Source organism: Festucalex cinctus, chromosome 2, assembly GCF_051991245.1.
Source record: "Festucalex cinctus isolate MCC-2025b chromosome 2, RoL_Fcin_1.0, whole genome shotgun sequence".
NCBI classification, from domain to species: Eukaryota; Metazoa; Chordata; class Actinopteri; order Syngnathiformes; family Syngnathidae; genus Festucalex; species Festucalex cinctus.
This window is the reverse complement of record NC_135412.1, coordinates 11,909,035-11,932,403: the sequence shown is the minus strand read 5'-3', so window position 1 is coordinate 11,932,403 and position 23,369 is coordinate 11,909,035. Positions and strand designations below refer to the sequence as shown.

General features: G+C 39.5%; 1 protein-coding gene across 5 annotated transcripts in view; it reads right to left on the bottom strand.

Moving 5' to 3' along the window:
* camta1a (calmodulin binding transcription activator 1a) overlaps positions 1-23,369 on the bottom strand; it is a 374,375-nt gene that overhangs the window by 345,331 nt on the left and 5,675 nt on the right. For all 5 annotated transcript variants that reach the window (XM_077512905.1, XM_077512906.1, XM_077512903.1 and 2 more), the window contains exon 3: positions 13,004-13,107. In XM_077512905.1, the coding sequence (XP_077369031.1) occupies positions 13,004-13,107 (104 nt within the window). The remainder of the gene's footprint in view (positions 1-13,003; positions 13,108-23,369) is intronic.

The following is a 23,369-nucleotide window of genomic DNA, read 5'->3' as shown; positions in this document are numbered from 1 at the left end:
TGTATTTTTCATTCAATTACTCCGATGTGAGAGCGAAAGTGAGCTGTCAGTGTTTTACCTGACACTAACAGTTTTAACAAAAGCAATCTATAGCTCGCGCGTGTAAATGAAAGCAAATGTTATCTGCCAACAACAGCGATTAAAGCTGTTGTGTTGATTCAAGGGCCGATGACGCCAAGCCCTGTGGCAATTTAAGAGTAAATAACTGGGTAGAACAATAATAAATGTGGAGCTGTGGAAATCAGTGTAATATATGAAGGACTGCTGTAGGATATATTGTGCCTATCTAAGTGCAAGCCCATTAGAGGCTATCAGGTGAACAGCTGGATTTTGGACTTAATGTGGTCAGGAGTTTTCCAAGCAGAAGCCATACATGTTAACTGTGTGGCTGCTCACAAGAGGTTGTCCTTCTCACTAGGCCCTTGCACAGAAAGGGATGACTGAGTTGTATGTAAGATAAAGAAAAGAAAACAAAGTTGTGGTGTCATCGGTGCAACATAGGGTTAATAAAGTTGTTTCACCCTTTGCGGTTTTTCTTTCTGTGGAATACATCAATCTAAGTTGGGAAGGGCTAACTTTGTCTGGGCGCCGCTGACTAAGTATGGTCTGAACTCAAAAGCTAAATTATTTAGCCAGCAAGTCCAGTTGATAAATGTTGGCGGTGCGGGTCAATACATTACAGGGATGTGTGGACCACCTTCTGTGGGATATATTATGCATTGGGGGAGATAAAGGCCATTGATTGTCTCCAACAAGGTCACAGGAAGGTCTCCTTCTCCACTGAAAGGGCTCTATCTCTTGTGGCAACAACTTCAGGCCACCGACTTGGCCAGACCACATAAAATAAGGTTAATCAAATTTGTGAGGAGAAACTATGAAGAGTCTTACATTTACGAAGGATACAAGGGTGATAATGGGCAGTATTTATATGTGGGCATAGCTAACGCTTACATTATTCATGGGGCTGTGGAAAATGCAATGGCAGTGCTAATATAATATTGACCTAACCCCAACACTACATGAATGGCAATGGAGACACAGCTCAACACACACACGCACGCGCACGCACGCACACATCAGACTTGTGGAAAGTCTTACTGGAACGTATCGGTTCCTCTTTTGATCAATCCACATATTATACGTGATACTTGGAAACTCAATACAGAAAATGGCTTTGCTAAAGGTCAAATGAGTCAGTGGATACAAAGAAAAGGGAGACGTCAACATAAAAGACAGATATGTGAAGGCTTATCACAAACACCTTGAGGAATAACAGCTGGAATTGTTCTGTAGCACCTTACTGGATTGAGCAATGAGTGGCATTAACAGGTACACTATATGATGGACATTTCTCAGTTAGTTGGCCAGTCTAAGGACTTTTGTAGTGTTAACACGTGATGAAAGTAAAACAGTGTCTGAAGGAATTCAAGGCTTCTCAAATCCATTTTCATAAAAGATGTGTGGTGCTAACTTTATAGAATAGCCCAATTATCTCTCAAGATAACAGCAAACCAACAGGCGAAAAATTAGATTACACTGCCAGTCTGGAACCACCGTACAAAATCATACACATTAATCACTCCTTGGGTGGATGATCGAGAGGACAATTTCTCAATATAAATATGATAGAGAAAATGTATTTATAAACTGTTTGTAAACTCTTGTAATCTCTATGAATAAATGCTTGCATTAACACACGATTGGTTACACATAATGTAACCCAAGGGCTAATATGCGTGAGCGTCTCATGGGAGTAACAGCACATCATACAGCTGGCCAAAAAGGGATTTCTAAGCATTTTTGCTGTTAGATACCATCAAAACACATTCTATCCTTTCTACTTATAGTATATAAATATGACTTTGAAAAATATCCTGCAGTGGGAGAACAGAAAAGCCACTGTGAGTCCGTGTTGCCTCATCAAGCGAGATTTCAAAAGGCAGAGCGGAATTTCAATGGTGCTTCAAGGTTCTGCTAAAGGACAGGCTGAATAGGGAAGCGCGAAAAGGAGACAGGTTATTACGGGATCTTTGGCGCCTCAACCTCTTAGACTGAAGCCAGCGGCAACCCGTCTTTCACCAAAAATCTACGCCAAACCGTGTCTATAAGTGAGTCAAACGGCAATCAGGTCTCTGGAGCTATTATATGAGGTGTGTCAGACAAGTTCCAGGACTGAACGTCTGGTGCCACAAATGCTTTCAAATCCAAAACTACAAGTTTTTCCCTTGGAAGCAAACCCCCCTGGAGTCAAAGGCACTTTCTCAGCTTTCTCTAATGCATCTTCATGCACTCCTAGAGGGATTCTTTTGGAATCCTCTACAGGCCTATCATCACAGCCCTCTTGATGTCGCCCACATCTTCAAAGTGGGTCCCCTTGGGAAAGAGGAAAAAAATCCCACTGAGCACGGTCAACATGGTGACCTTCTTCTTGGCCAAGACATTGGGTGCAGACATATTGTCCTGCCACAACTCTCACCTCGTCACACTCATTCAACCAAGCAAACGCCGCAGGATCACGCTGGTTGATCGTCAGGCCCACATTAAAGGGGAAACTTTGTATTTTGGGACTGAAATACATTGTTTGTGACACCAGTCCCGGAAACTTTTTGACGCATCTCGTAAGAAGAGCAGCAGTGTACCATATGATGGCTATTAGAGAAGCTCCCTTGCAGCAATTATGAATGCACATAAAGACAAAGGTTGTTTCTCAATATGAAGAAAGGAACACAGGGAACAGTCCTGATAAGGCGCTAAGTATGGTCTTCCTAAGAACGTACTCGAGAACATTCTTCATAAGAACGTGATTCTCTTTGTAAATTGGAACAGCTGTGTACTTGTTATCTTCCCTCCGGCTCTGATATATTTCCGCAATAGAAGCACGAAATCAGTCTTGGGATATTTATGTAGCCCAACATTCACACGCAACAACCGATGCATTCTTGGTTTAAGCTAGCTGACAAGAAAACATCCGGGACTGATAACATTTCATGAGATTACAAGGAAGTAAGAGCAGACAAGAACACATTTTAAAATGGCTAAAGAGCATTTATAATCAAAAGGTTACATTCAAAATGCACACAAACGAATTCCAATTCCAGTGTCTGCATGCAGTCCGCGTATCATATATCCAATTTATTTCTTCATCTGCCTCTGACGGAACAAAGGTCAAAGTCATCATCAATTCATCCATTTTCCTGAGTGCACATCCTGATTAGGGTTATAGGTGAGCTGTAGCCTATCCCAGCTGACTTAGGGCAAGACGCAGGGTACACCATGGACCAATCGCAGGGCTCTTTCACACTCACACCTATAGCATAACATGCATGTTTTTAGAAGTACCTTGAGAAAACCAAGCGCAGGGAGAGATTCAAACCCTCAGAACTGTGGTAACCATTCTTCTACCATGATACCCAGGACAAATGCAAAGAAGTTCTATTTCCACACCCAAATTGTAATAATAAATGAATTTAATTCTATGGGGGGGAAAAATACACAATGTGTCATACAATTCATAAAGATTTAGCATTTACACAGTTTGGTCAGGATGTCAAATCTTCCTGTACTTTGCATTCTACTTCCAAGAACGTCAGCTGCCAGAAAGGTTTTCAAATATGCTGTCTTTTGGAAGCCAGAAAATGCACTAGTGCAGAATATAATCAACAGGGAGAGCTGAGAGCAATCCAATAAACACCCTACACCGCTTTTCAGTGTGTGCTCAGTATAATTCATTCTTCACTGAAAACGGTTTTGAGCCCAACTTTTATTGGGTACACTAAACATGGGCAAGATTTGCAGCAGCAAAGGTATGTTTTAGACATTTAGGTGACCAGGGAACAACAGCAGAAGAGCACAAAGAGTCATTCCTGTTTCTTATCACTTTAAACAACTGTTAGAAGAAAATCCACAGAGATGGCTTGTTCTGCGACTGTATGAGAGCTAAAAAAAGGTTTTGAAGAACTTTCTCAGGCCTGGATCATGGACCTATGGGGATGGATCATTATGTCCTTGTCAGCTTTATTTTTCAAACAAAGCCAAGTTTATTGATGTGTAAACATCTTGCAGGAGAAAAGGGGGCTTCATACACTGGGACCAAAGGGCTCAAGGACATTGTATCAAAAGAAATGTTGCAATCCTGATGGAACAGGAGACTCGGAAGATGAAACTGGCAGATTTGAGGACAAAAAAAAGAAAACTTAACAAAATCCAAAGCAGTAATGCAAACAACTAGCCACAAAATTATAGCAGTTTTTCCATTAGCAATCAAATACAAGAGCTGTATCAACAAATGTTCCCTTTGCACAGACAATGTGATGTTCATTTAACAATATATTGTACTTGAAGTTTGCCATGGTGTTTGACACATCTTTCATTAAGATGCAGCACTGTTGTAAAAATACTGCAAGTGAAAAGCATAATAATAAACTTTACATTAACCACATTAATACAACTCTGAGAGTGTGGCCATCCGGAGTATATGTTACTTCAACAATTATATTCACCATGTGTAACAAAAACAAATACTGAAGATGTGTTGCATATATACATAAAAGTGCCATTTGTGGTCCTACTGTTTGCAAAGCTGGTCAGTCTTATTATTCCCGGCTTTGACAATAAGAATTTAATCATTTGAAGGTCTAATGCAGTAGGTGATAAAGGCACAGCCATGCCCAGAGCTGTCCATCAGATCGAAAAGAGTATGATGGGCTGCGTTCCAAAAAGGCCCACAGAGTATCCCAGCCTGACGTTGTTGCTGGCTTCTCATTCTCAAGGACCTTTAGAGATCAGAGATGAGCACACGGCGAGTCAGAAAGGGAGAGACAAAGATAAAGTGTGATGGACCAAAGACAGTGAATAGTGGAAGTCAGCAGGGTTGAATGAATTGCAAAAACCAATACGGCCGCCAAACAACAGTCACAGGGATTTCCCGGAGAAGAGAAGCCTCCTTCGTGTCATCAGTATCATCTGAAATCAACTCTCAGCCAACATGTGGAGATTATTTGCTCCTATGAGTCTCTGACCCTGTAAAATCTGTTTTCCTGTGAAGCCTGATAGAAGGAGCCACCTTCCTTGCTTTCACTGCCTCAACCGAAATAGTAAGATTCATGATGTTCTTCTGCAAGCTAGAAATGTTGTTGGCAAAACACAAAATGGGAGAACCAGCGGAGCTGAACAAATGCCAAGCTATAAGAAGTGTTTTTAAAACACCCCAAAATAAAACTGAAAGGGCAAATCTTCCGAGTATGAACTCTGCTAAGGCGCAGTCCAGCCAAGGTACCGGTACAATTTGTTTGGCAATTTCCACAAGGAGCTCAACCGAGATAAAGCTCCTTCAGATGGATGTACTCCATTAGGATGCTTACTTTGAATTTTGTCAAACAGAAAGATTTGACTATCTCTGCAAATCTCATGGCAGCACTTTCATTCTGTTTTTTTTTTTTTAATTAATCAAATACATGTTTTAGAGTGAAACCAGGTTTTTCTCTCTGTCTCTTTCTTATATCCAGTAATTTCTACAGTTGTGATGTCAACTTGAAAATCTGGATCACAGTCGCCAAGCATTAAGCACACTGGCTGAACAATATAGCACTTCTCCTGAGCAATATGCTATCTGAAGTAACATGCATAATTCAAAATGAAGTAATATAGCTTAGCAGTGGCTTTCTTGTAAGCTGCAATCTCCTGACACTTCCGACAGGATGTTAAACCACTGTTTTTGTATTCCATCGGGGTACAAGTGACAAGAGCAAAGCTGGCATTAATTTTATTTGCAATCTCTTTCAGTGTTTTTTGTCTACTCTGGTACTAAATTTCACTCCTTTCAGTTGTATATTTTGTGAGATGATTTTGTGCTATTCGTCTCCGTGTGCCCTGCGATTGGTTGGCAACCAGTCCAGGGTGTCCCCCGCCTACTGCCCAGAGCCAGCTGAGATAGGCGCCAGCAGCCCCCGCGACCCTTGTGAGGAATAAGCGGTCAAGAAAATGGATGGATGGATGGATTTTGTGCTAAAAGGACTTCTTGCAGGCCGAGTTTAGTTTGCGTGTTAACCCCAATTTGCATTATCATAGAATTTAAGGAATCAATATAAGAAATTGTTCTTGTTCATCATGTAGGTCCACAAGAGAATTAACGTTCACTAATGAGTTAAAATCATCATTCAGTGACTTGTAAAGATGTGTATTGTTTATGGATTTTTATCTGCACTTTCTTAGCCTCTTACTTCCCTTTTCAGCCTCTCTGCATGACCTCAGCGTGTGCACACAACTCCATGGTAAAATATGAATGGACCATGAATACAACAAAGACTATTCTGAGGACACTTTTAAAGCTATTAAAAATATATGATTCCAGAATGTCCTCCCAAACCATGTAACATAATCATTATTTGTATCAAACATGCATCTGTTTAAACGTATAAAACAATGGCAGTTTTGTTTAAGTTGCAATGTAGTGAAGAAAAACATGTTTGCCTCATATATACAAATAAAATTGGATTTTATTATCTTCCTTTATTTATTAAATAAGTTCCAAATCTCTTATAAAAATGCTTTCAGACTGAAAACGCATGACCAGGCAATTCACAGGAAAAGGTAGAAATTTCACATCTATACCTGAATAGTTTTACAGCTCAGTGAACACGTGAGGAAGAAGATAGTGAGGGTGAGTAAAGGAGGGACACCAGAAGAAAAAGAGTGTAAGAAATCGAAGACACAAGCTGGGTTCAATTTAAAGGCTTCCCACAAGGGGTGAAGTGACCTGTATCTGCTACCTTAGAGGTCACGCAATACCCACGCCTTCAGAGGATAGGGTTGCACACACATGCAGTGCAGGACACCTACAACGACCTGACCGGTAGGTTCTTATAACAAATTCACAGTTAGCAATATGATCAGAAAACTTATCAAGCTCTCAGGAAGTTACCAAGAAGTCAAGCGGCCAATTCCGTCCAACTTTTAAATGCCATGATGTGATGAGGTGAAAACACAGCATGAAACGTATTTAGTAAACTGCAACGGAGAGTTTCTGCGGCGAAATCAAATTATATGATCACTTGACTCCTCACAAATACATCAATTACCCTGGGTGATTGTGCTAAAGAAAGAAATCGAAGTAGCTGTCAAAATGCAACGCTATTCCTGACAAACTGTGCTCTCTGAAGCGCCAAAGTAAATTGTATAGGCATTTTGCCATAAGGCTCAACACAGCAGTTCAGTTAAGAGATGATATGAATGAAAAACAAACCTTTATTTTATTCAAAGGTCCCCACAGGATATCCATACAAACCCATCAATATTATGTATTGAAATTTTTGGCACTTAAAAAGACAGTTTGCAATATACCCCGGAGAAAAAAAAGAAATAAATTAAACATGTAGATAAAAAATAGATAAATAAACTGACCTTTAACTTCCACTGACTGCATCAGAAAAACTAATGAACATTTCCGCAAACACCAGCAGTTGGTAGGAATCATATTAATTAGCGTGCATGCACTGCATGTGGAGCAAGAACTCGACTAAAGATGGAGGGGGAATGAAAATCAAGCATGGTTTAGTGTTTGATTAGACCAGCACAAGCATGGACACCCACAAAAACAACACGGATGGGTCAGCTTTAGTGCGTGTAATGACTGAAATGGCCCCTGTAAACATGTCACATTAATTCCGAGGGACAAAAAGCATTTATGCTATGTTTTAATGAGGTCAGGTTATTCTAAAGGGGCCAAAGTATTGGGTCTGCCATACACCTCACAAAAACCTAATTTGTCTGTGTCCATAAAAGCTGATGCTTTATAGCAGAGCGGCCTGAGGAGAAGAGGTGAGAGCCTTTTATTGGCCAGCACCTCCACCGCACACAGACACGGCACCATTGTTGTTTCATGTGACACATGTTGGTCTCATCTCTGTAATTGTATTCAAATGAGAGAATTGTTGTGACAAATCATAAGTGCGGCATGCCAGATAACACTGACAAAGAGCAGGTTAGTCAAAGATAAGGACTGAATGATTACGCCGCTGTGCAGCCAATCGTGCTTGTCAGTGTCGCGTCTATCTTACAGTGTACCCGACAGGCACTCGGGTTTATCCAATCTCACCTTTAATTGTATTTGTTGAGGGTTTTGATCACCTTCTTCGTCATCTGTTACACGCTCTGCCTGGCGACACCTTGAATGCTCGGTGGGCACCGTGCTGCGCTTCTACTGGCAGCGGCGCGAGGCACGCCGGCTTAGTCCCGACAACATGGGCATTAAATGTGTAGCAGGCCAGCGGAGGCGAGAGCAGCTGCTCTCTTGTCTGGTGCGGTTCAGCACCAGTTCAGAAGCAGTCGCCACTAAGCCGAGTGAGAGCTTGCAGTGCTTGGAGCGTCGTGTCGTTCATTACAGCCTGAGGGTGTCACACACTCCTCCAACGAGACTTCATGCAGCACTCCTTTGCTTTTTAAGACTGAGTGAGGAGAGATTGTCGCTGTCGGAGTTTTAGCAACGTTCTGTTTGTCAGTGCTTTAAAATGATGCAATATTGAGTCGCTTGTTAAAAGTCAAGACGGTTTATCCCTAAGAGGAGACCTTCAAAAATAATGAGCACTGCTCATCTATGGATCCACTCGTGCATTTCACCTACAAGAGAGCTACTAAACAAATTTCAAAGGCAAATGGAAGATACATCCATTCTCTATGCCAGCTGTCCCCAGCCTTTATTTCATCCATCCATCCATTTTCTTGACCGCCTATTCCTCACAAGGGTCGCAGGGGTGCTGGAGCCTATCTCAGCTGGCTCTGGGTAGTAGGTGGGGGACACCCTGGACTGGTTGCCAGCCAATCGCAAGGCACACAGAGACGAACAACCATCCATCGCACACCTAGGGACAATTCGGAGCGCCCAATTAACCTGCCATGCATGTCTTTGGAATGTGGGAGGAGACCGGAGTACCCGGAGAAGACCTACGCGGACACGGGGAGAACATGCAAACTCCACCCAGGAAGGCCGGAGCCTGGACTCGAACCGGAGTCCTCAGAACTGGGAGGCGGACGTGCAAACCACTCGCTCACTGTGCTGCCCTTTATTTATTTTATTTATTTATTTTTTGGTCATGAGCCAGTTTCATATTTTGACACAGCAGCATATACCAGCATTGCCATGATAGCAAAATTATGACTTTGATAAAGTACCTCGATACCAGCACATCAAATTACTTTTATTTGAATAAATTCACACAGTAATTAAAATACTTTTGGAAAAATGGAGGGAAATTACATTTTTAAATTCTTTAAAGCCATTTAATTAAAAAAAAAAATAAATACAATAAATAAAAATAAATAATAATTGTATTTATCTCCAGTACTATACAAAAGTCTTAGTGCACCAAAAGATGTGTTGTTCATTATTTAAGTCTCCAGGCAGTATGAAATTTCATTGAATAGTTAATGATTGACATCTCAACCACTAAGATGGAGGATGGAAGCCTAATGGTTTGATTACATATTGCAACATGAGTGACCGTTGACTGTAATTAAGTACAATAGCAAAGTGACTATATTGTTGAGATATTTGTAGTTTTAAAGTTTAATGTAGTTTTTTTTCTATGCCTGAGTTTGAAAAGTCCTATTGTATAAGTGGTCTTTGAATCCACCTTGTGTGCAGTGCCAACACAAGTGAAAGTAATGTCCGCTTCGGTGATTTACAAACAATAAGACAAATATTCATTTCTAAGCATGAGCCTGCTACGTCACGAGCAATCCACGAGTGATCCAGCAAGTTAAGATTGTTTCCGATAATACTGCACTGTTTGAATTCAAGCTTTGTAATGCATACGGCAGCTGGGAACATTGTAATTCTCCAGGATATCTCAGGCCCTGCAACCTTCACACCAGCATAACCAAACAAGAGGCAGACAGTGTTTGAGCATGAAGGGGATATAAGTCTAAAGCCGTCCCTGTGTGAGATGTCCTTCTCTCCAAAGATTCCCATCTTAACGGAAATGTCTAGCAAAATAGAGGTCATGGTGTCATGGTGACAAAAAAGCAAAAGGAGCCCTGAGAGGATTTGCCCCATTTTGTCGTACCTGAGCAGCATGGTAGCGAGGTAAACTTCGTGGACTGTTATATGTATATCTAATGTTTGCTTTTCCAAAGTCCAGTAATGACATAGTTCTGTTTTTTGTTTTTTTTAAATCGACATTGTTGGATCACTTGAAGCCAGCTCGCAGCATAAAACACACTGCTCAAGTTTTAATCATAGAGGTATATAATTGCTCATCACTTTTATTTGGGAAAGTAAACGAAGAAAAGACAAATTAAGAAAGGAGTTTTGCTTGATCTAATTTTCGGGCAAATGCTTGAAATGTATTCCGACACATATTTCTCTCACGGGTTCACCTGGGTGTCACTGTGAGGATAACATCAGATGTACAGTCCAATATTAACACCAGTTCACCCCATCGCAGCAGTGACCAGTCACGTTTCATCCTGAAGTTTCCAATAAGCAATCTCTGACCTCAATCAAATAAAATGTTAATGATGACACTCACATGAATCAAATATATTGATTAACAGCATATAGTGGATAGGGTGTATTTGTAGATTGTTACCAATGAGTATCACTCTCACATTTACCATCTATGGTGGCTGTTGTGACTAACACAGCCAATTACCAGATCTTTACAAACATGGCAAAACAACAATACCAAACACAAAGAGGCGATGCCAGCTGGATTTCCAAATTGTGCGTCAGCGAGCTTCCCTCGGGGAACAAATTGATTCTGAAACTTCTTTCGCTTCCCATCAAAAAAAGTCCCACATTTTAGTGCAGTGATTCTCAACCATTTTCATGCGAGATTATCAAATGTTCAATTTCACTCTATTGGTCTGAAAATTGTTTACTTATTACTAATAATGTATCTTTGTTAATCTCCCTATTCCAGTGAAGTGTAGAGATAGAACAATTTTATGCTCATCAACTTGATGGCAGAAGGTCCGTAATTAAATTATTGTATGTATCCACTCGATGTAACATTTCTGTGGCTCGGCAAAGGGTGGGAAACACTGACTTAATCAACAAAGTTGGGTGTCTTGGTCTCAAACAGAATGCAATAGAGGACTATCATTGGGTCCAGTCCAATGTAGTCTGATTACACAAGCCTGTTTGTCTTTTTTCACCATACGCAGGAATTTTAAAGTGACTCAATTGGCTTAAATCAGCATAAGTTTCTTGAGCTGATGAACCTCCCCTTCAGTCTTCTGGCCCTCCCACAGAGGAAGCGCTTCCCACTTTGAGCACAACAATCTGTTAGATTATACCAAGTATGACTGTGTAATACGGCTTGCAGTGTACTGTTGCATTGTGGTCTTTATTGCATTAAAAACACAAATCCACAGACTCACTAACACAGGGGTGGCGAGATCCGGTCCTCGAGGGCCATAGTCCTGCAGGGTTTTGGATATTTCCCTTCTTCAACACAGCTGATTCATGATGAGCTCATTAGCAGCTCCGCAGAAGCCTGATAACAAGCCTGTTAATTGGAATCAGCTGCACTTCGCGTATAGGGAAATCTATAAAACCTACAGGACTCCGGCCCTTGAGGACCGCAGTTTGACACCCCTGCACTAACACATTACAGGCAACTTTTGTCTGATTAAACAGAATTAAAGTTGTTGGAAATTGGTTATATGCCAATGGTGGACTCTGGTGCTTCCATATGAAATCTGAGCCAGGCCAATAATTTCCAGTTGTCATCGTCTCTTCAGCATTCTGTTAGATTTTTTGAAATGTTATCTGTTATACTCATGATTGAATTGAAACAAAAAAAAATCTCAAATATGATTACAATTTAATGAAAAGGTTTTCATTTGTATTCAAAACAATATTTGTTAATTTTAAGGTAAAAAAAAAAAAAAAGTGTGTCAATACTTTTGTTTCATTGAACAAACAATTAGCATAACACCCAATTAAACAATATATAATACATATTGGGTGAATTGGTACCATTTACTGTATTTGTTGTGCTCGTTTGGATCGGTACGGCTACGTTTTACCACTTAGCCCTGATGATAAGATTTGATGCACTGATTATTATTTTCACAAAAGGTGAATGACACATCAAGTCTCTCTCACTTTCCTTTCCTGTCACTGATGATGTGTGCGCACTGAAACATTCTTCATTTTAGGAAATTATTCCTTGCTCTCTTCTGCCAGGCAAAAACATATTGACTTGCATAAGACACCACTACTGGGATTCATATTTTTTTTCTCGCTTTTTCTACATTGTTATCAGCTCCATAGAAGATTGTGCCGCCAGAAACGCAGTGGCTCGGCTTTGTTAAAAACAAATGTGCTTTTTAATACGTGAGCAGACATGCTAACAACTGTAGCCGAAAGCATTTAGCCCTGTCAAGGGCTTAGAATTGCAGTTTGAGATCAATTTCAAAGCTGTGTTAATTAATTTAGACTGCAGCACAATGCAGGTCAGAGAGTGCAAACATGTACCAGCATCAGCCAATTAGAAATGCAAAGCTTTTGCATTTTTTTTCCATAACTGGGCTGTGGAGCAAGGAGCAAATATATGACAGATGGACGCTTGATGTGATGTACAAAATTCCAAAGTATCGCTATCCTTTTGTATTTACTATCATTGACTATACTGGTGTTCAGTTGTTACCTAATATATTTGTAAATATACACATTACAAATTACACCTTGTTTATTTTATTTTACTTTTGAGTATTGCTTACAAATAACAAAATCAGGATTATCTAGTACTTGTTTTTCTTTCATTCTCATTCACATTTTTTTGCTTCATTTTCAGTAAATTCTATTTAATATTCCATTTTCCACATGACTACGTTTACATTAAATTCCTAAAATTTAAATGTGTATATCTATAAATATTATGTCACAGACATGTTTCTGTAATCTAAAAATATGAAATGCAAATTACACATCATACACATTATATGTCTGGAGTTCTGGACTATAATTGTATTTTCACCAGAGACAAATCTTTGCTTTTACCTCATTGGTGTTCCACCGGTGTCTCTCCTTCGGCAGCGAGGTGCATTTGGGTAGACATTCAAGCAGCTTCTTGGGCAGGTATATTTTCAAATGTCCATGTTCATCTACAAAAAAAGAGCAGGAAGTAACAGCATCATTAGCACAGGCCTCGTACGGCAAAGTTACTATCCCCAAAAGAGTTAGGAAATTAATCCAATAATTGAATTTTGCATCTATTTTATTTAGTGTGTGAATAAATTATTTGTCAGTGAAATACACTCTCTCTAGGGAGTTGACCCAACATTTTTCACTGTCAACTTGGAAAGCCTGTGTCTATACATTATTAAGACACAATAAACACCCTTGAGTGATTCTGTAGCGTTTGGGGATTTAGTGCAGGAATCTGCTGCGTGTCACATAGTGGTGTATTATTCCGGGAAATGATTACATTGACCAGGCCGAGTGCTTATAATGTAATGTAAGTCATCCAAGCTATACTTCACAATCATTTCACAAGCAAATCTAAATCTCATGCATCCCCCACATGCATGGATGCATTTCAATGGTAGTTTCATTACGTTGCTTTCTTCCTGATCACAAATGCGGAAATGCACACACTGTACCACTCAAGGGGCACACTGACTATATTGTGCAAGGTCCTGTTCAAGAACGTGACGAGATGAATCATATTTGTGAGCCAAATGCAAAATAGTGATTGTCAGTGATCTTATGATAACAGCTGACGTGATTCTTGAAAACGGATATACCTCACTGGGTTAGTGTCAGCAAAAAACATCAGCATCTCAGATATCGAGAGCTGCCACATTTAGCTTGTTTTGACCGCACTGGGTGCAGATTTAGAGGTGATGCAATCATATGTGTGGAATTTGGCCTAATAAACTTGCCATAGCAGGCAGTGTGGGCATACTGGCGTGGTGTGGCGTGGCAAGGCAAAAAAAAAAAACATGTAGTTATGGGTAGGCATAAGAAATATGCTAGATGAAATAGCAGCCATTTTTCCTGGTCATAGTAGTAGTGATTGATTGACACCTAACAGATGAGTATGACGTGGTTTCTGTGCATTCAGCAGACATGCCCACAGTGATGGGTACATGTGGAGGTGTCAAAATAAAAGGATTAATCATCAACTAATTGACTATCAAATTAATCGGCATCATCCAGTATTCGTGTAGAGTCATTGTTTAACTTAAAATTGTTCAAAACCTCTTATTTCAATTTTCAGCCTTTCTATAGTCCATGAAAGCAGACTGTTATCTTTTCAGTTTAATCAAGATAAGACATTTACAAACATGTGCTTTTACTTTGAAAAACAACAACAATCAGTAACCGAATCTGTTTCAAAAAGGCCGGTGACTACAACATCAATCCCTCTTTTAATACCATTTAATGAAAAATGAAATTGTATCCGATTATTCCATTAATTAATGGATAACTGATTACAAAAATATTCACTCGTGATAGTCCTCATTACAAGCATACAAACAAACAAGGCTGTACGACAGGATATTCAGAGCAAACAGAATGTGAACAAAGACAGAAAACAGCTGACTGCGTATTCTCCGGGTGGCTGATTTGAGAAGTTGGCAGTAAAAAAGGAGAGAAAAGTTCAACTAAAACAAAACAGCACTTTAAAGCCAAAAGAAATAATCCGCTGCTGCTCTTGATTATGGGGATATAAGAGCAGCATATGTGGCTTGATGCACATCTCAGTGCTCCTGGCCAAACAGCTCCATATGGACAATTTGGTGTGAGTGGGTCCATAGAGACGGAGCTGGAGCGCAGAAGATAGAAAACCATTCTTCCCAGAGGAATTAAAAAGTAGGTCTGTAGATCTGTACGATTTGGAGTATCCATCTGTATCTATAATTCGCAATGTAAACTGTTGTGTTCAGTATGGCATGCAAAGGTATGTGTAAAAATTTGCCTCAGCCAATTAAGAATCACATACAGCATCTGTTTCAAGATGCCTTAGGTGCCGTGTGAACTGCTAAACATGATGCAAATGAGTGATCCGAGATAAAGAAGGAAATGAGGTGTGGGCAAGGAGTTTTAATAGCAAAAACATTGTGGAGCCGCATCATTGCAGGGTGAGGAAGGTCATGCTTTATTGAACCAATTCGCACGCAGATATTCCCCGAGGTTGACACGAAGGCTCAGACCCAGTCTTGGCTACCGCTCTGTAAAGTGCGCACAGAGAATTTGTAACAGATAGCAGTGGTGGCAGACACATATGGCAGATCTGTCTTTCCACAGATTATTCGGGATTCAGTGCTGCCCTCTGGCACAATAACACCAGCATGGCGAGACGGAGGTGCACTGGAATACATTTCAACTCAAGTATGTTGAGGATTTTCTCACCGGCAGAGTTGAGATACAAATCAGACATGTCTGCTCTGACTGCCAGCAGGCTAAAACACTTAAGGATGCGGCAATATCAAAAAAAAAAAAAAAAAAAATTATACACCCTCTTAAATTATTACCAATCCCTAAAAACACCACAAGTGAGAGTGGTAATTAAAATGCATGTTATGGTCTAAGCCTGAGAAGCTGACAAAATAGTCGGTCTAAACAAGACAGTAAGTATGCATGTAACTCATGCACAGTTGATTCCCATAATGCATTGCATTTGTCACAATTTTGTTCAATGTGATTTCTATCCTTTTATTTTATTGTATTTATTGTATTTATTATCATTTGACAAACAAAAACATACATTTCATCTATCTTCAAAACCGCTTACCCTCACTAACTTCGGGCAAGAGGTACAGTACTCCCTGTTCAGCCAATTGCAGGACATATATTGACAAAAGACCCTAGAATTGTCCTTAAGTGGCTATATAAGAGTCTTCAATTAAATTAACACGCATGTTTATGGAATGTGGAGGTAAAACAGAGTACAAACAGAGAGAACATGCAAATTCCACAAAGGAAGGAACCCAGATTGAAATACCAAATAGAACTGTTGGGCAGGTGTGCTAACCACTTAATCACCGGGCCACACAAATGCAAATTACTTGTTGAAATATTGAAGGACAGCCAGTTTTGGGGGAGATTATTAGGAAAAGGCAAGATATCTGACAGATATATGCCAGGCAGTAAAATGCAGAAAGAGCGAATCATTCTCTATTATTGCTGTGTTTGCTCATGTATTTTACATCAGGCACCTTGTTGGGCAGCTAAGGACTAGGAAATACGCCAAGTTCGTTCACGGTAACTATTACAGTATTTTTGTTACTATTATTGATTTACTATTTATTTGTTGATTAATTTCCACAACGTCATGACTCATTTTCGATGTGAAGTTGTTGGAATGTCACTTGTGGACACGTCACACGAGATATAAAAGATAAAATCGTGAATAAGCTCAATCAGCATGGTGTCATCTCCACGAGTTGTGGCTTGTGTGAAAATGACTTCTTTTTTTTAAACAGTGAAAAGTTATACACCAGCTTAAAGAGTTTTTTTTTTTCCCCCCCAAGAATCACTTGAGTGGTGCAAGTGAATTTGTTTTTCAAACTGTTTCCCTATGTTTGCCAGCAGATATTATCTTAAGTATGTCTTTGAGGGTTCAAAATAGAAGAGCTTGACAAAACCAAAAACAGGTTGTGTCATAATTATGATGGTAATTTCACACGTGTTTATGTGATCACATGACACAAAGCAACCTGCCTTCTGTTGAAACACAAAAGTGGCATCGGATTTAACCTTTCAAATCAGCTGGCTGCCAATTTCCAAAATTGATCAAATTACAAATATGTACTTACCCAACAATCAGAGACATTGTTTTCATTTATACATTTTATAAAACAAACATTAACAGATAGTTGTAATGACTAGGGGTGTTAAAAAAAAAAAACGATTCGGCGATATATCGCGATACTACATCGCGCGATTCTCGAATCGATTCAATAATCGGCTGAATCGATTTTTTTTTTTTTTTTTTTTTTTTTTTTTTTTTTTTTTTTTTAGGATTCACACCTTGAGCATGGAAGAATGTTATATGAACGGAACATTCAGCCTCAATATTTTATTTCAATGCTGTTCAAACATGAAACAAATTACAACCTCTATAAGACTGAAATTTCAGATAAATAAATAATACATTTTCATATAAATCTTACACTCTACAAGCTTACTGATTAGTATTTTCTAAATTTGAATGAAAAAAAATCGCAACAATCGACTTATAAATTCGTATCGGGATTAATCGGTATCGAATCGAATCGTGACCTGTGAATCGTGATACGAATCGAATCGTCAGGTACTAGGCAATTCACACCCCTAGTAATGACGGTCTCAATTTTAATAATACGCATGGAAAAGCATTTACTGCAAAAATAAATTGATTTCATTTGAAAAGAATAGGCTCCAGCTCACCCATGACCGTAATAATAAGCGCAATGGCAGCTGGTAGAGGAAAGGTTGTTGAAACTCTTGAAAAATACTCAGGAAAGGTGTCTCAATGCAACCCTTAACCTACATTTAGCTTAGGTTACACACGACCAACCTAAAGAATGCGACACATAATCCTGTTACGACAGCAATATTTAAAGCAATAACTACGGACAAGGTTTGACAATTCCATGCGAAAACCCTTGGAGTGTTGCAAAACAAACAAACAAAAACAAAAAAAATCAAAAAAATACACCTATGGAGAAAAAAGCGACAAATCACGAATAAGTTACCATTGCCACAAAACTACTTCGTCAACATCATACCAATAACTGTAGCCCAAAATTATACTATAAGAAAATTGTACACCAAATTCATATTTCAGAAAGGCACCTGGGGGCTGCGAATTACTGAATCAAAATGTCTCTGAAGTGAGTCACACTGCTGGAAACAAACCTGACTGAAATAAATATGACAAGCATGCATGGAGCTGTTTTTATAGTTTAACTTTGGAAAATGGAGACTAAGGTCAGCAATTACACGCTGTGACATCATGACGTCAGTAAGGAAAAGTGGAATCTAATTCAATTTAAACAGTGCTGTTTTTCTTATGGTGTAAGTAAGGCCTTTTTCATTTTTTCTTTTTTGCTTTAACTCGATGCAGTTTTTAGGTTGGATTTGCTTTTCCAAAGAGGCCCAAGGGAAAGGATTTTTGCACCCTCGACTGGAAATGGTCATAAAATCAGACAACTCAAATGAACACGTCTCATCAATATCTGTACAATATTTATTGCTCATCTAAAAATACACATATATTGAAATTTTGTTATTTTTTATTCTTTCATTTGATTTTTTCAATGTGTTCTTTGAGAATGGTAGGCGGGCATGCTAGCACGCTCTCAAGGCCAGCTGCCACTGGATAAGCGATATAGAAAATTGATGGATGTATAGACGGCCAACTGTTTCAGCAGTTGTCAGTGAACTCATATCTGTGGAAATCACATTTACACTTTGAATCTATTTTAGCGACATCAGTTAAGATAAAAATAAATAAATAAAAAATAAGCTGCAGCAATAATGCCCCTACCATCATTTTACACATGAATGTGTAATGGATTAAGGTGCCTACTCTCATCCTTGTGTTTGGTGTTGCTTTTGTTGAAAAGGCAAATGTGTGTTCTGTACAAAAGCAGCCTAAAAAAAAAATGTGTAAACTTTAGAATGTTAACTGCATTGGGGCAACAGAGGAATAATAAACTAAATTTAAAATGATTGAAAGTTAGCATGCTACTACCGAGACCGTCTTTGTTCGAAGTCTCTCAACAAACACTAAGGATGTTGAATCCTACATTTATTTGTTTGCCAGTTCAATACGTGCTATTTAACCAAAAATATGAGAAGATTTGAAATAACTGACACGATAGCTGAAGATCAGCTCTGTAGATGCGCTCGAGGTCTGCTACTTCTCAAGTGATTTGCTAGCTTCTTTTTTTAAGATTTGCCAGTGCCACAATGTATCATCATAACAGACAAATCGTTTGTGTTTCGTTTGTCAAAGACAATTTGAGATGCTAGTTGCACATCAACATCAGACAGCCATTGTGATTTATGCGTCTCGGTCACAGATGACTGTATTTCCTCTTGCCTCTTCTGTTTCAAACACTGCCCCGCGCTATTAAATAAAGCATGTGCTTTAGATGTGGCACTCAGCCTGCTCAGATGTTCAGACTTGGCCTTCTGTAATCTGGCAGTCCTTGTCTTACTTGAGAACTGCTTGGTTTTACACTGAAACACGTCTCACGAGGCGCCCGGGTCACAAAAAAAAAAAAAAACGCAACATAACCACTGTTGAATGCTGAGGTTTCTCCGCTTTCATAACAGCTTTGTTCAGTCAGCTGTTATTTATCTACAGTACATTAATGATAGCCCAGAATATTCTGCTGGAATCAGGTTTCAGCAACACTTCATGTCGACCATCTCATCAGCTCAAGACAGCCTGCATGTGATTAGCTTGGATGCCAGAATTGGAATACACAGACAGTTAATTAGTCGGAATTGATTGGCAGAAGATGAAATTACAAACATGGCATGTTATGCACAAAACCAAGGCTGCGACTATGCCATAGAATCTTCCCAAGTAATTTAAAGATCAAGTTTTGAGCTTTGTCAGCAACTTGTGTTAAATTACATATTGGTAAATACTAACAACTCACTAAATCATGATAATTATGTTTGTGGAGGTTTGCTGAACACAGAGATTGTGATAAAGGGTAATTAAGACATAATATTTTTGGTGTGCTGATTCTGAATTGCGACTGAACTTGGCTTGGAAGCAAACATTCGATGTGTATTTGAGGGATTTCTGTCATGCTAGCTTGCTCCAGCCCCACCCTCAAGACGAGAGTGAGGGTCATGAGCTTGGAAGGCTGACAAAAACAAATCTGTAATCAATATCCGAGCCCGGAACGCAAGCGTGGGTCCCACCAGCCTCCCCAACCTCCCTCTCCTCTGTCTCTGTCTCAGCGCGCTTCGAGACTGACGGCTTTTCTTTTTAATCTGTGCCCACATTGTGGTGAAATTGCAAGCTAATGTTTTGGCCATAGATCACTCAACAAATCACTGCTGGTGGTGCAAATCTAGAGTAACAGACTAAATGGCAATATTCTTCACAGCAGCTAACACACTTTAAGGATGTGGAGTATTATTTGCTCTTCTGCAGTTAGTTATAAATGAAACATCTATTTAACAAAAGAAGAATCGTCCAGTGAATACATTTGAGACCAATTAGATATGTCGGATCCTGTCGGACCCCATCATTGGATTGTCTTCAAAAAAGCATCATACTAAAGGTGTGGTCAAGCATGGCATCAAGATCTATTTCAAGCTTTTCAGGTATTATAAAAGAAAAACTAAAAGCTACTAATAATTCAACATCCCCGATTCACAAGCTCAATAGCAAAGGCCTTGTGTAGTTCTAAAATCTTACAGATGGGCAGATCTTCAATGAAATAATTTTCTATTAATAACGAACTTGTTACAGCTCAGTGTATGTTTTCAATTACAGTTCAAAAGAGAGTTGCAAAGCGACAAAATTGTAATCGACATGTCAGACCAGAATGTGGACTGAAAGCTGAAAAAACAAAAACAAAAAAAAACTGTATTTGTGTTGATATTTTAGGCAAGAAGCCATGGGGGAGGGGGGTTCAATGTATCAATAACACACACAAATACAACCAACACTTGAACATTCAGATTGGCCAGCATAATTCCAAATAAAGAAAATTGGCTATCTTCCACTGAATTCTTAAAAATAAAAGAAGCAATGTTATTTCAACTAGAAATATGCTGTCATCTGCTGCTCCTCCTGCAACTAACAATGAGGCTCACTTCTGCAGATAAGGGGCCATTTTGATCACTTAATCCCTTTATTAAATGGACGGAATAATACGCAAACACTCAAGCAGTTACATTGTGTGTGACACAAACTGTGTATTACTTGCACCACTAGCAGCCAGGGGATTTGAAAGGCAATCTTTTTCAAGGGTTGATTCCACCAATGCAAACGCATCAAAAAGCACAACAAAAAACACAGGCTTAATACAGTCCACTGAAGAGAACATAAATGGCATCCATTCGCAGCATGCATGAGGAAAAAAACAATCGCAGACCAATATCAACATGCACCTTCAACAGGAATGCTGTTCATAGTAAAACCAACGAAAACAATAATTAAAGAAAGGTATCTAAACAACAACAAACACAATCAAGCAAAATGTGAAGTGAGGACAGTGTGAGAGTACAAATGAGTTTAGTGGTGAAGGAAGAAAAGCCTCAGCCCACAGGTAGGAATCAAAGGAGACAGTGGGAATGTGGTCAGCCAAGCCAAGGTGTTGTGGCTGTCATGACCTGCTATCAAATAGGAGCAATCAATCTACCAGTGAGGCGAGTCTAACGAACGAGGGACTGTAAAGAGGGGGTTTATTCTGCATGCATCCTGATTATAGCATTGTGACGCTGCTACTGCTGGACTGTATGATTCTATTTTGGCTTGTTACCATCATAACAACCATTTGTGGACAAATGTTGAAAGCACTAGCACTAGCATTCTTATCGCTCACAGGACAGTGAGCAACAAATGTCAATACTGTAGTTCTCTAAATATAGAAAGTTGATGAATTTTTAATATAAATCTCACTATGTAAGCTACCTCTATGTACAGTACTCGGCAGTGACAGGGGTCAAAACCTGTTGTGCGTAATATGTCATGATAAACTAGCAAATAAGGCATGAAGCCAATCAAACTTTTTCACAGATGGAGCCCAAGCACCTGGCGGGCATTCAAATGTGGAGGTTTTTTTTGTTTTGTTTTGTTTTTAATTTTTTTTTTTAAAAAGAAGAAAAAACACACACATAAGAGGTAGTGTGTCGAATTTAGCGTCATATAGTGGAACTAAAATTTGGCTAGCAAAAACTTGCTGGAGCGGCTAACAAGGGCAGCTAGCAGAAGAAGCTAGCAAGAGCCAAGCAGAGGAAGACAAGCTGTGCGAACCTAAATGACGCGACTCAACGATGAACACCTGCAGGCCACAGCTCTGGAAGTTAAAGCCTGGTTCACACGGCAAGATTTTAAAATTGTCGGCCGATTTCCAATCTTTGACCAACACCACAAGTGAAGAGAAAAAAATCACGGGAGTTCCAGTTTTGAACGTACCGTGTGTGGTGTGCGGCCACACTGCACAATAAACACACCCCACACGAGCCGAGTTCATTCAAGAATGTGACGGGAAGTCTCGCAAAACCTCTCGAGATTAAACGTGGCTTCCGAGTCGTCAACATGAGTCGATCCTGGTTTTCAGCCGAAAAAGCGGCATAAAAAGAAAAGGTGTTGTTTAGAGGAGTGTAAATGGGCACTGGCGAGACATCGCTTGCCCTCGGCTCGGTGCTGGCGGCGCCGGTTGGCGTCCCACCCGAGACCACGTTTATTTGTGGAGAATGTGTGTGCGTGTATAATATATATATTTATATATATATATATATATATATATATATATATATATATATATATACACACACACAAATATATACAAATAATTTAAAAATAAAATAAAAAGTGTAATATTGCGAGCACGAACTTTCTGCCGCTTCATGACTGTTTTGATTTTGGATTCCCCACCGGCTTCCTCGCTGGCTCGTTTTCTGATTGGCTGCACCCTACCGTCAATCGGCTGCGCGGAGCGAAGTCGAGCCAAAAAATCCAACATGTTGGATATGCCCGATTACAAGTCGGGGGTCCTTCCGAGCGCCGTGTGTGGTGTCACCACACGATTATCTGTGAAGATTATTGCTTCCGTCTCGGTGCGTCCTCACGATTGTCGGGAGGGGAAATTCGGGGCTAAAATCGGGCCAATTCTCCTGCTGTGTGAACCAGGCTTAAGCGGCAGTCAAACAAACAAGTTGCAACTACCACCAGAAGCGAATTGCATTCACATTACATTCAAAACTCTTCTTTGGCTATCCGTAGTGGAAAGATGGCCGCGAAACATGTCAGCCTCCCGAATGGCGTGGCGCAACCTATGTAATATGATTAGCAATTACTTGACCTACGAATATATACAAACATGTACGTTGATGTGATAGATGTTTTTTGTTTTTTGTTTTGGTTTTTTTGCATTTTATTTACTTTAATAGTGTTTTTTGATGAAGGAATTATTAGTTCACCACTAGCTGGTATTAAATAATACAAACGGTCCCTTTAAGCCTAGATGAGACTGGCATGTTGAAAAGAAAAGAACACAAATTACAACAACTGCAGTACAGCGAGCATTATGCTAGTTATTATATTTATTTTAAAAGAGGATTGGCAACAAAAAATGCTTCCAATATCTCAACATTTTTAAAAGTAAGACTAATTGCGATTTTTGTATTTCAGCAAGAAATGTGAAGTTGATGCATATCATTTGCTTTCGCGGGCCAC